This window comes from Cavia porcellus, unplaced genomic scaffold (assembly GCF_034190915.1).
Source record: "Cavia porcellus strain 051 isolate PalLab524CR breed Dunkin Hartley unplaced genomic scaffold, mCavPor4.1 scaffold_1, whole genome shotgun sequence".
Lineage (NCBI taxonomy): Eukaryota > Metazoa > Chordata > Mammalia > Rodentia > Caviidae > Cavia > Cavia porcellus.
Window position 1 is genome coordinate 29,178,966 of NW_026947484.1, and position 14,891 is coordinate 29,193,856.

Sequence of the window (14,891 nt, forward strand, 5' to 3'; positions counted from 1 at the left end):
TCTGTGCTATCTTAACCACCCTGGGCTTACGTATTGTATAGGTTGCTAATTATTACATATTTTAAGGTCTAAGAATGAATAAAAGACAGAAACTCTGAAAAGTGTGAAAGAAGCTGGTGGTTCTCTTAGCAGCAATAACTTTGTGGTTGTAGCTATTCCAGGTTAGAAGTCAGGCAATATAGTTTGAAAATGTGCACATTTTCCAAATCTCTTTAGCTTTGTCATGAAAATAATTTGGCATAGTGTTTCGTGAGCCAGCTTTGAATTGAAATATTGCTTTTGAAGATTTTTTTAGTTGTGTATTTCTGATCAGTTACTCAGCCTCTTCAGTGTCTCCATGTCTCCAAATTCCTCATTTGTAAAATAGATAATTACTGTCTCTCCTCCATCTTCCTCTTCTCTCTCTTCCTCTTTTTCTCTATGTGTGCATAATTAATATTAATCATGTGTGTATAACTAAAATTATATATTTATGTGAATTTATTTAATACATTTATGTATTTAAAACTAATATCATATAAAGTGGGCATGGTAGCACATGCCTATAATCTCAGCACTCAGGTAGGCTGAAGCAGTGGAATAGCAAGATTGGTCCCAGTCAGGGTGACTTAGTGAGACCTTGAAACTGAAAAAAAAAAATTGGAAAGAGCCAGGGATATGGCTCAGTGGTAGAGCATCTCTGGGTTCAAATCTCCAGTACAAAAAGAAAAAAAAAAGCCTATAATATGTATCATATTATTGCTGTTAAGATTAAATGAGTCAAAACATGTAAAGTACATAAAACTTCATGGCCAAAATAAATACACAAAAATGTTAGTCATTATTATAGAGGATTAGTGAAAATAAGTAAGGCAAAGCTATTAAGAATAGTGCCCTAGCAATTAATAAATCCCAGCAATTGATTATTATTTTGCACTCAAATGAATTTTAATGAAATAGTTGAAGGGAGCATAAAGTTATTTCACTTTTTATTAATTCAGGTATATATAATCAACTTGGACTGATCTTTGGTGATATGCATGAAATAGTATCTGATAAATTAGGTTTCCCATTTTCAGACCAATAGCAACACCGCTTTAGATTCCAGTTTCATTAGATACATATATATATAATTATTTATGAAAGTCATTGATGAATAGACATAATTAACATTCCTCATTTTCCAGATTTGTTTCAACACTGCTTCAGATCCAATCTTTGTTACATACTTTTCGGTTTATGTTTTATGATATTCTAGAAGTAGAACAACTGTTAACAATTGTACTGCATTATTTTTATCAGATAGCACAATATCTGATCTGTTGACCAAGATTTATAGGTTTGTAATAATGACTTTATCCCAGGAGATATTGTAGCCATTACTTTGGGGGAAAAAAATCTAAGTTTGCATTGGCAAATATATTTAGTCCTTACACTAACTCATGGTTGCAGAATCACAGGGATCAGGCAACATAAGTAATGGTATAAGCATCTGCTGTCTTGCTATACCTTAGCAGAATAATAAAGTCCCTGATTATATCACCAGTTACAAAGTTGATTAAAATATGAGTTTTTACACTTTATTTTTATTAGAACATTTTTTTTTTTTTTTTTTGGTCTTTTTCCTTTTTATCGGTACCGGGGATCGAACTCACGACTGCCTGCTTACAGCACATAATGATTACATTCATCTTGGGGAATTGGTACAGATACATAACACATCTTAATTCTTTTCACTTCCCCTTTCTTGTACTTCCTGTCTCCCTGGCCCCCTCTACTTCTTGCTCTGCTTCCCATTTGCAAAATAAGAGTTTTTTTTAAAGCGACATCTTTTGATATATAATTCACTTACTATAAAATCTAATTTTAGAATATTTTCACCACCTCCAAAAGAAACCTCTTACTTATTAGTAGTTATCTCTTATTGAACCCCCTTACTAAGGCTCTAGGCAACTGCTGCTCTATTTTCTGATTCTAAGCATAAGCCTGTTCATAACATTTCATATAAACAGAGCCATGCAATGTGTAATTTTGTTAGACTTTTTTCATTTACCTAATGTTTTCAAGGTCCATCATGTTATATAGCATATATTAATATTTAATTCATATTTGTTTCTGAATTTTGACTAATATGCATAAGGCTGAAATGAATGCTTGTGTACAGTTTTTGGTGTGTTCACATATCTAAAATTCTTTTGGATAGGAGTAACGTTCTTAGAGTACTTAGCAATTCTGTCTAACATCTTGATGAAATGTCACACAGTTTTCTAAAGCTCCTGTGCCATTTTGGTACCCCACTAGTGATGCTTGGAAGGTTCCCATTTCTCTGTATCTTTGTCAGTACTACCTATTTCTGTCATTAAAAAAATGTACTTAGTGGGATGAAATGATGCTGAATTATGATTTAAATTTGCATTTTCCTTATGGTTAATGATGTTCTGTGTCTTTTCATTAGTTATGTTAGGTTCTCTTTGAAGAAATGTTTATTCAAATACTTAATCCATTTTTAAAAGTGAATTTCTTCTCTTATCTTTATATAGTATATGTTTGTTGGTGGTGGTGGTGGTGATGGTAGCGGTAATGGTGGTGGTACTGAAGACTGAGCTCCAGGCTTTGAGAAAAAACCCTAATTTTTTAAAATGTTTTAAGTTTTGAGATGAGGATGTCACTAAATTGCTAATTTGTCCAGGCCACACTCAACTTTGTGATCTTCCCGTCTCAGCTTGTAAGCTGCTGGAATTACAGGTGTGCGTTTCCATGTCTGAGTTTTGAGTTCTTTGGGATACAAATCCTTCATTAGATACATGATTTTTCAAATATATCTTCCTATTCTGTTGCTTGTATTTTCATTTTTGATAGAAACATTTGAAGTTCAAAAGCTTTAAAAACTATAAGTTGTTAATACATTTGATAACACACCTAAAAAGTCAAATTCATCGTATTTTTGGTGTCATGTCTAGGAAACCACTATCTAACTCAAGGTAACAGCATTTTCTGTTATGTTTGTTTCTAAATTATCTTATACTTGTAGTTCTTACTTTTAAGTCTATGATTAATTTTGAATTATTTTTACATATAGTGTGAGACAGGGTTCTAATTTATTCTTTACACATGGATGTTTGGTTATCCCAGAGAAAACACCGTGTTTTCTCTACTTAATTGTACAAAGAACCATTTTTATTTTATTGATAAGCATCTAATTTTAATCATTAGCACTCCATACTTATTAAATAAGCCATTTATGCCTTGATTTTATAAACATTATCATATCTAAACTAGTATTGCATCAGAACATTAAGTTATATTTTGTTTCTGTATTGAAACTTGTTATTATGTGATAGCACCTGCCAGCAAAGCTTTATTAAAGACCCCATGCCAGTGTCTATTGTATTATTTTATTGTCACTGTCTAAAGTTTTGTAAATTTATTGATGCTTTATTTCTAACTTCTTACACTTATGCACATATAATATGAATATAAGTTCTACAAAGAGAAATTTTATGTGCTTTGTGTTATATTCCTACCACTGAATACAGTACGTGAAACATAGGAGATACTCAATAAGTACATTTAGATGAATGGATAGGTGGATAATTAATGTGTATCATCATACTCCACTTGAATTTACATGCTATTTGTCTATGTCTTTCCCCAAAGTGTGATGTATGTCCTCTCTTCTTTCCACCTTTCCAATCTTCAGCAACTTTTATACCAAAGGAAACTAACTCTACCAATCCTAATGTATCTACTATATCTAGTAATGGCATTTCTTGTTTGCCAATATGGTTTCCATAGTTAGCTCGTATATTAATTGCACCTTATTTGTGAGTCATGACCTCACTATTCACAAAGTGCATCTGCTTCCTTTATCTTACTTGAAACCTACAAGCTGAGGAGTAAGATCTAATCAAAAACTTCTGCCTTGTGATTCCTTCTTTCACACTGAGGAATTAGCATCTATTCTCTTCAGCCAGATTACAAACTCTTAACAAGTACCATATCTCAATATATACCTGTAATCTTCCAGTGCTATTCATATAATGAAAAGTACAGTATTTGTTAGAATTGATGTCCATTAAATATTTATTGCGGTAAGAAGTATCATGTGATCTTTACCAAATGTGCTTCCAAAATAATAATCTTCAATCAAGGAGTCAAAAGCATCTTCTAAAAAAACACAAAATATAGAAGAATAGCCTCTTATTTTTACCAATCTATCTGCCTTTGTCTTGGTTACTTTTCTTTTGTTATTGGGGCAAAACACCCAACACCCAAAATTAAGAAAGGAAAAGTTTATTTAGTTCACTGTTTGTAGGCTTTTCTCAGTCCGTAATCAGTTGGCTTCAAGGCAGGGTGGCAAGGCAGTGGGACAACATTTCAAGGCAGTAGCCAGAGCAAAAGGGGACAAGAGCAAGCCTCTATTCCTCCTTTATATTGTACTCAGACCACCCCAAACCGGGTGAGTGTAGCACTCACAAAATGTCTATGCTTTCCCCTTGCACAGGATGAGAATATTTACAAAGGATATTAGCTCCCTGCTGAGTCTCTTAGTTAAATTTCTAAACTTCTCAAGTTGACACAATGTACTAACCATAACAGCCTTTTAAAATGATGTCGCAGGCAATTAACATTATCTATACCTAATGCCTTTCACCTTGTAAGAAATAGTGTGTGTGTGTGTGTGTGTGTGTGTGCGTGTGCGCTATTATTTTGGAGGAGGGGTTGAGACAGGTCCTGCTATGTAATTCAGACTGGCCTTGAACTCACTATATAACTCGTACTGATATCAAACTATGTTAGCTCTCTTGCCTTGATCTTCTGCATGATGGGATTACACTCTGTAAACCTATCATCATTATTTTGCTTTACTATGTAAACTTTCTAATAGTAGTACTTGTATGTAATGTAAGTACAATGTTGTATGTATAAGATGCATTGGTTAATGACATTTGGTAAAAAGAGGGACAAAATTCCCATATTTTGAATGCAAACACCCTTCAACATTAATGTTCTTAATAAGTACATTGGAAATTGTGGAGATAATCAAGAAAACAATAATATAAATATATCATTGGATGTAAAGGTCTTAATATTAGACGTGTTAGTTTCTTTTATCATCATTATAACAAAGTACAAGGGTGATAAAAATATGTGATTAATGTTGAAATTTTGAAGTTATTACAATAAAAAGACTTTGCCACTAATCCCTGTCACATGACACACTTACCCCCTCGTTCTTGGTACTTTCTGAAGCACTGCTAGAAGTCCTGTTTCATGTCTTTAGAAAGTGTCATCAAAGATACTACCCTGCTGCCAAGTGCTGTCCACAGAAAGGCAGGCCTGTAAAATCATTGTAGCAAATCTTCATTCAGCCTATTCACTGAATCTGGCACCATGCAACTTTGGGCTCTTCCCCAAAGTCATAATAACCATAAAAGTTAAACCTCCTGAAACAGTTCAAAATATCAAGGTAACACCACAGCATAACTACATTCCCAGGAAAATGGACTTCCAAAACTGCTCCAGAAAGTGGTATTAAGCCACTTTCTGGGCATGGTGGCATACACTTGTAATCCCAGCACTCAGGAGGCTGAGGCAAGAGGATCACTATGAGTTTGAGGTCAACCTAGGTTTCACAGTGAGTTCAAGCCTGGCCTGAACTTCATAGTGAAACTATCTTGAAAAGAAAAAAAAAAAAAAAAATGTTGCAGGAGTTATGGAATAAGTGTGTTCAAAGCAAATGGGCACAATTCATATTCAAACTGCTATCTCATGGCAATAAATTTTTAAATTTAAATATTCATTATAACTTTTAAAATACACCTTGTACCTGAGTTAATAAGCTTAAGAGAAAAGGTTTATTTTGGCTCACAATTTTGGAAGTTCTGTCCCATGGCTAGTGGCTCCATTGCTTTGAGCATTTGGATTTGGGGCTTTGGGCCTCAAGTGAGGCAGCATGGTGTGAGTATGTGATAGAGCAAATTGTCTTGTAGCAAGAAACATAAAGAAGAGACTGAGACTCCACTATGTCATTCGGCGTTCAAGGGAATGTCTCTATAATAAAGGACCTAGAGACCTCCCACTGTACTCCAGTCTTCCAAAGGGCCCACAATCCCCCATTAGCACCACCCTGGGAACAAAACCTTTGGTACAGGGCCTTTGAGGACATTCAAGATCCAAACCATAGCACTGATTCATTCATTCATTTTTTTGCTCATTTAATAACAATAAAAATAATTGGTTATGAATAACTGTGGTGCCTACCTTGGTTACTAGTTTGATTTTGGAATCTGAACTTACAGCATCTATTTTTTTACCTCTAAAAAAATCTACAGAAATCTTATCTGAACAATAAATTTCACTATTTCCTATAGATCAGTGTACTCAAACTTTGTAATGTGGTGCCATCATCTGCAGTTCTTGCTACACTATGACTTGTTGGGTCTTACCTCAGTGCGCCTCATTCAGAAGGTGGGCCATGGCATCAAAAAATTTGCAGTTCTGACAAGTTCTTGGGTAGTTCTAATAATGCTTGCCCAGAGAATAACACTTTGAGAACCCATAGAAAATATGGGAGCAGGTTGCAGACAAACGGAAGAGAACTTTTTGCTTCATGAAATTCAAATGATAACATATAGAAAATGCAAAATTTAAAACTCATGAAGTATAGAAAACTATGCCAGCTGCCCTCTGAACGCTAAATTAGAACTTGCTTGTCTTTGTTTGTTCTTTCTTTGCCACTGTCTCCTTACTCAAACTAGATTGAAGGCAAGTATAGTACATATCACATATGTGAATTGTACCCTCCTGGTACTTATCCAATAGAAACCAAACTCAACAGATGCCATTAAGTGATTGTTCAGTATGAAAGGTGAGCTAGGGGCTGGGGATTTAGCTCAGCGGCATAAGCGCCTGCCTTGTAAGCAGGTAGTCGTGAGTTCGATCCCCGGTACCGATAAAAAGGAAAAAGACCAAATAAAAAAAAAAAAAGGTGAGCTAATGTTTGACTTTATAAAGAGAATTGCTTCATGTTTAAAATTTAATAGGCTGTTTAAAATCTTACTACTTTGTTTACACTGACCTACTTGAAGATGTTAATATCCTGAATAAAATTATGTAGGAGATATTAGAGACAAATTGCCTTGAAGTTTTTCAGTTACATCTGACCCTCTAATAAAATCATATACATAGTTTTGGTGTTTTAGAAATATTCTTTTTTTTTTTTTTATTGGTACTAGGGATTGCAAAGCAGGTTCTTATGCTGCTGAGCTAAATCCCCAGCCCCATATTCTTTTTTTCCTCCCCAGTCTTTTCTCTATTTGGTTTTCACATTTTATGTATTGTAATAGTTTTAATTGTAGCTATTCTCTTACTGTAAGCTTATTTACATCATTTTGTGATGTAGATAACATTTGTTTAATATATGTTTGCAAATAAGCACATATAATCTTTCTATATAATATGTTTGCATTTATGCATACAATTAACATATGGTAAAAAAAAAAAAAAAAAAACACCAGCTTTGAAAATCTTACCTTTGGCAATGTTAAACTGAAGCCAATGTGAATAATGATTTGCATTGTATTTGCCTCGTTAATATATGTGGTTTAAATAGTGTAAAAGTTGACCAAAAATATCAAGAGATAAAGAAAAAGTGCTCTTTTGCTTTCCTACCAATAAATTAAAAATCTTGTTGATAGCTTAAAATGTAAAACAAAAACTTTCATTCTATTCACAATGTGAATAGAATGTCTTATGTGTTGAGTATTCTACTTTATCATTATAAAAGAAAAAACACTTAGAATTTTTAATTTAATTTTTTATTCTTATTTTATAGCAAATCTACATTTCAACAACATGAGAAAACTGAGTATAAATTTAAAATAAATAAATAGATTTGGACAATTTTATATTAAGAGACATAGTCTTACAGGAAAAATTACCAAAAGGTAACTAGGTACTAAAGCATTTGGTATCCCTTTCTTAGATGTGTATCTAAGTCATTCTGTTTTTTCTTCTTACATTTTGTTTCTCTTTTCTTGCCCTCTATTTTTCTAAGAAGGCAATATGTCTATGCATGAGAGCTAACATGATCTCTGCAGATATTAAGGGAAATTCTTTAAAACTGGCAATAATGAAAGTGTGACAGATTTCTCTGTTCCCTATCTCCTTTTCCAAATGCTTCACTTCCTTCTCCCTAGCCCACCAAGTATTCCCACTGCCAGAAGCTACTTGCTTGTTTTTAACCTTGACAGGTCTCCAGGCCTTTTAATCTTTTAACACTATTACCCAAGTTGGACTATCTAGCTGCCAACATTTCCTTGAAATTTTCATCTACTCCTCCAGCAGCCACTTGCATATTATTTCTCTTAGCACCTTTCTCTGCATTATTCTTGGTACTTATTTGCATATTTATTTGTGTAGTTCACTTCTAGTACACTCTCAGTCCTTTGCAAAAGGAAGAGTAACTCATTCATTTCTGAAACCTCGGTTCCTGAAAGATTGTCTTGCAATCTGAAGGTGCAGTACACATTTGAGGAGGTCGTGGAGACAAGGATGAGGGAAGCAAGAATGAGTTCATCTTATTTCTGTGCCTTATTTAGATTGCTTAACATGGATTTCTGTTCAAAAGTACATTTCTCTGAAATGTAAGCTAAAAATAGTCATAATAATCATTTGTTCCTATGTAGTTATATTTAACAATTTTCTGTGCATGGTTTACCCTAAAAATGATGTAAACTACTGATTCTAAGAAACGTTGCCAGAAAATCCACTGATTTATTTTTTTAGTTTGTGATTATAAATTTGTGTGTTTTAATGGCTTTCATGGAAATATATTATGTAGAAGAATTTTAATTTATCGATTATATTTCCTAGGTATGAAGAAAGGCATTTAATAATGCCTATGAGGTGAATGAAGGCCATTTGGGCTGCTTTGCAAATACTACCTGATGTGATCCATGCTAATTCTCTACACACACCTTTAGTGCTATTGATCACAAATTTCCCTTCGGCTAAGAAAGTTGATTCAAGAAATGCAATTGTTATCCTAATTAACTTCAAAGAGAGGTTTAAAAAATCCAGTTCCATGACACAAAAATTCTTTTTATTTTTCTAATTCTTTAATTTTAAAATATTAACCATAAAACACAATCCTCAATATTCATTTCCATAGGACGCATTGGAACCAGTTTCAGTTAGCCATGATATGATCTCAAAATGTTTAATAGTGGGCAAAAAGTTAGGTTGGCTTCATAGTTTGGACTGTGCAATAGCTGTAGAGTAAGAGAGTAAATTGAAAGCTCTGTGTGTGTGTGTGTGTGTGTGTGTGTGTGTGAGAGAGAGAGAGAGAGAGAGAGAGAGAGAGAGAGAGAGAGAGAGAGAGAGAACACATGCATGTGAATTGAGGAGGAACATTTGTTAGACCTGAAGGAGATGGAAACAATGCTTATTGGTATAGCCCTCAAGTTTTATCACTGAATGTCTAGGGGTTTCCCCTCATTCAGCACTGAACTAATGAATAGCATCAGTAAAGAAATTTGTCAGACTTGGTGGTTATATCAGGAGTTATATAGCAAAATAGTAATGAGCCCTAGGAAAATAAATAAAAGTAAGTTCAGGAAACATAACTAAGACTGCTATATAAATCGAATAATAAAATTCCTATTCATATTTTGCCATAAATAGGGGTTTGGGAATTTGTCATTCACCTTATTTAAAATTCAGAATTATTAAAGGTACAAGGTTCTCTCATTATAGAAATAATAGAATTCGAGCTATTGCTGACTTAGGGTCATTTAAATGGCTATAGTATGCATTATATCTATAAGTGGAACATCTGTATGAAATGTCCACCTGCTGATCTACTAACCCCACTCCGTGCACATTTAATGAACTGCAGTTAATCATTTTAAGACCTCTTCTAATGAAGTCTTATCTAGATTAACATTTTAAGCACAAATACTTTTAGGCATTAAAACTCTCACACTAAATGAAATTGCATTGTCTTGTTTACCCTTGTTGATTAATAAGCAATCTGTTAAATGTTAGAACAGTCCAATTGTGGCAATAGAAGATTAGTAATTCAGTGATGTTTGTGAATATAATCACCATCCTCCTAAAGGCCATGAATTAGAATATCACTCACTATCTGTGGGCAAAGAAAGGGTATAATATTTTTAGACAAGTGAACCCACTATTTTGCTTGAATTGTTCAGTTTAGGGTCACTGCAGCAATGCAAATGCTTCTGGGGACAAAATGCTATTTTGATGCATGCATATCCTTCTTAAAGTGTGTGAATGTCTATTACAAGAAACAGCAACCAAAAACTGTGCAGTAATAATCCAATAATTTAATTTCTGTTTTCCAAACATTATTGCTTTGTTAGCCAAGCTTTGGATTGCTTATCCTTTTTTCAAATAATAGATTTTATCCTTAAAGTTTTTTGCATTCTTATTTAATTTATTTTCAGTCAGTTAAAAGAAAACCTGAGCTGTTTGCTTCTACACTATCTAGGAATAAATTTGGAAAATGTCCATTTTTCTTTTAGAGGATTTTTCTGTCTTTTGTGTTTTCTTTAAGCTTAAGTCAAAGTATGCCAACCTGTTTGGCATTCATATGATCTAAATGAGTGATTTCATTAGGTTAGGAACTGGTAATTATGTGCATGTCTAGGTAGGACTCTGTTTCACAGAGAGAAATCAGTGAAAAGGGAAAGAGGGAAAAGACAAAGCTAAGTTCTCTAGCATTAGTTAGGTTGCCTCCATCCTAAAGGAAACTTCTTGTCCTAATGTTCATAGCTGAGCTTTTCACTACAATTTGAAATTATGATGGAAAGAGTGTTTTAGACTTTAGGGGACTCTGTCCTGTAACCACTCATAGGTTAGCCTGCCTTTGTGTTGCAGTCTCTCTGTCGTGAAATCAAGCAGCGACGTAGAGGAGTGGCCTCCATTCTTCGATTATGCCAGCATCTTCTGGATGACCGAGAGACCTGTAATCTGAGTGCAGACCACCAGCCCATGCAGCTGATCATTGTAAATCTTGAAAGAAGATGGGAAGCCATTGTCATGCAAGCTGTCCAGTGGCAAACACGGCTACAAAAGAAAATGGGAAGAGAATCTGTAAGTGATTTTTTTTTAAGTATAATGAATTCTTTTTTTTTTTTTTTTTTTTTGACAAAAAGATAAATTCTTTTAGGGGTTAGAAAATGTGTTTATCTTACAGGGACTTTTGGTATCTAATTGGGTACCTAATCACTAAATAAAACTCTGTTTGTTATAACATAGGACTGAAATGCATTTCAATATATCTCATTTTTAAAGGCTTTCCCTGTTAGTTTATTCACAGAATAGAGTACAGGAACTTATAGTGATCAAACTGTTCCTCTCATTCTTTTTTTGAAAATCACATGTGAATTTCACTTAATCTTACCATCTAAGCTATTAATCATTTCAATCATTATTTCACCAATAATGTTCATTAATCATGCAATACTCCATGAATATTTTGCTAGAAAGTGGTTTAATATTCTTACAGTATGTGGAGCAATGTATATGCTCTGCAGTTAATGCAGTGAAATAATATGAATTATTTTCTGTTCCTTTACATGATAATTTAACAACAGATATTTGTACATCAATCCCCCATTGTTCCTGCTTTAAGCTCCTTCTGATAGAATGCTGAATATTAATAAGTTTCTTCTTAGAATGTTAATGTAGTATTGCATGAGAAGTGATTCCTCCTAAGGAATTTCCAAACTGAGGGCAGGTTGGTTGATGAAGGAGCTATAAAAGACTAAAACTTGTTTTGTTATAATATAGAATGTATATTAGTTCAGAAAACCTTCAAATTCTTTTTTTCTTTTTTAAAATTAATACATATTTGTGTTATAGAATAGTGATGTTCACCTTAGAAAAACTGGTGCATACATGCATTTGATAATTTTCAATCCCTTAACTACCTCCTTCCCCTGTTCCTATTTCTAAAAGTCTATTTTCTAGTTTTCATCATCTCTATTTTAGTTTATTCACATATTAGATTTCTTACATAAAATAAAACATGCAATTTTTAACTTTCCAAATCTGAGTTCTTTCATTTAAATTGGTGGTCCCCAATTTCAGCTTTTTTCCTTCAAGTGGTATGTATGATTTCGTTCTTCTTTATGACTGATTAATATCCTTAGTTATTGTAAATTGTGCTGTTATAAATATAAGTGTCCTTATATTGCTATAATATGCCATCTTTAATCCTTTTAAGGTGTTGCTATTTTTAGTTTTCTGAGGTATCTCTATACTAATTTTCATAGCAGTTATAATAGTCAGCATTCCCATCAACAATGTAGAAGAGTTCCTTTATTTCCCACATCCCTATCAGAGTTTATTGTTTTTATTTTTTATTCTTGATAATAGTGTTTTGATTTATTCTGGTTTGTGTTCTTTGCTCCTTTTTCATTTATTTAATTTATTTTTGCTTGTTTGTTGTTTTTATGGATTATAACGGCGGGGAGATGGAATCTCAAAGCAGTTTAAATTTTTGTTTCCTTAATGGCTAAAGATGTTCAACTTTTTCTTCATATATTTATTGTGTATTTGTAGTTCTTTTGAGATGTGTCTATTTGTCCTCTGTCTGGTGGGGTTATTGGCTTTGGGGATAACTTTTTAATTCTTTAAATATTGTAGGTATTAATTTCCTATCAGAGAGTAGTAAAGGTTTTGCCCGTTCTATAAGCTGTCTCTTCACTCTTTCAATTGTTTTGTGTATTGTGTAGTTTTTCTAATTTGATACAATTTGTTGATTATTGATATCATTCTCTCTGCTAACAGAGACTAATTCAGAAAGTCTTTACCTATGTCTGTGGCTGCAAGTATTTCCCCTACATACTTTCAGCAGTTTCAAAGTTTCTGGGTTTTATAGTTAGGTCTGATCCAGTTCAATTGATTTTATATAGGATGAAAGCTAGGGATCTACTTTAATATTTTGTACATGGATATCTAGTTGTCCTAGTATCATTTGCTAAAGAGGCTATTTTCTCTACTTTTGGCCTCTTTGTCAAATGGTAGGTGCATGGGTTTGTTTTTCTATTTTCTATTCTATCCCACCTTTATGTCAGTTTTTTGACAGCACCATGTTGTTTTTGCCATATGGCTTTGTAGTGTAATTTAAACCCTAGTATTGTGATCCTCCCATATTGTGAATTTTGTTTAGGATTGTTTTGGCTATGCTGGTTTTTTTGTGATACAATATGATGTGAATTTCAAGATTGTTTGCTCTAGCTCTGTGAAAAACACTGATATTTTTATAAGAATTGCATTGAATCTGTAGATTGTTTTTTAGTAATGTGGCCATTCTAACAATAATAGTTCTGCTGACCAGTGAATAAGGAAGATCTTTCTATTTTCTAATATCTTCTTCAATTTCTTTCTTCAGAATTACATAATTTTTATTATAGAGGTTTTTGGTGTGTTTGGTTTGGTTAATTCCTAGGTATTTAGATTTTTAGAGCTAATGCAAATGGAATTGTTTTCTTGATTTTTTCAGGTGTCACATGATTGTTGTACAGGAATGCTATTCCTCAAATGACATTGAGATGAGTGCTATTAGTTGGAGGACCAACTCTCACATTTGAATTATATAAATAAAATTTATACCTACATAGAATGAGTTTTCCTTATATGTTATACCTATATGTTTCCATATATGTCGCTTTTATGTCTTTGTGAAGTTCCAAGAGTCAAAATTTAAAAACAAACATAAAAATCTTGACATGGAAAAATAGCTTGCTCCTATGGATTCTAATTTTAACAAAATTAATATTTTCTATCTGATATGTTTGGCACAGGGGACTCAGGAACAGAAGGAACAGTGAACAGTAAGCCTTCGTGTTGTGTTTGCATCTGGACCTATGTTGAGTCTAGGGGGTGATTTTCTCCTCAGTTATTCTGTTTAATTGTTTTGAGCTTAAGTTAAATTTCTTAAGCCTTTCAAGTTATTGCCAGTAATCAGAATTGACATTTGGATGTCTTTTCTTGAAATGACCTGTTTGTTGTGAAGCTATTTATCTGGCATATTTTTCTTTATTCCAGGGTTTGTTTGTTTTCGAGAGTGTTTGTATACATTGGAGTCTATAAATGTTGTAGTAATGATAACAAAATTTAGGCAAAAATCAGTTGCAGTAGGCAAAGTTCTAACATTCAAACTTTATAAAGAAGAAAAAACTGATTTCCTTTAAACATTTGTTTGAAATCATATGACAGGGACGCTGCCCTAGATCTCTGCACACCATATATAGGTTTGTTTGTTTTTTCTTATGATTGTTGTATGGTAAAGGCCATTTTTAGGTTTGAAAAACCATGAATGCTTCTTAGAGGCTCCAACTACTACTTATAAGTAGATATAAATTGCAGGCAGAGTCGGTGTTCCTCTTTTTAGATTACCTGCTGAGTGTTATTTGGTATAATGAGAGTGGTAAATAAGATTTTTTTTTAAGCTAAAAAAATGATGAAAGTCACTCTCAGGAAAGATATGGATGAGGAAAGTATGAACAGGTGCCAACAATACTGAGCACAGGGTACATCATTCAGCTGGAAGTGTTTTTGTGCTTTAGATTCCAATTGGTTGGGTAAAGAGTTGAAGTTGCTTTGGTGGCCAGACACATATTCACTGATGCATAATGCTGCATTTTCAGAGTATAAAAGACTTCTAAGTGATCTGTTTGATTGCTCATCATCTGTCCTCACTGCTGTCCGCTTTCTGCTTGTAACTGATATTTTCCCAGCATATCACCAGTATATGGGGTACACTTGCCAGAACTGGATGTTTAAAAAATGTTTGCTGAATGAATAATTGAATTCTTTTATTTAGTAAAGTTTGTTTCATTCTAGTATTTTGTAAGTTAATATTTCAATATTACTTA

The 14,891-nt window shown here is 33.3% G+C and overlaps 1 protein-coding gene across 5 annotated transcripts in view; it reads left to right on the forward strand.

Annotated features, from left to right (window-relative positions):
• The window catches only part of Akap6 (A-kinase anchoring protein 6), a 466,251-nt gene that overhangs the window by 400,185 nt on the left and 51,175 nt on the right, over positions 1 to 14,891 (forward strand). For all 5 annotated transcript variants that reach the window (XM_063246541.1, XM_063246546.1, XM_063246550.1 and 2 more), the window contains one exon: positions 10,885 to 11,100. In XM_063246541.1, coding sequence (XP_063102611.1) covers positions 10,885 to 11,100 — 216 coding nt within the window. The remainder of the gene's footprint in view (positions 1 to 10,884; positions 11,101 to 14,891) is intronic.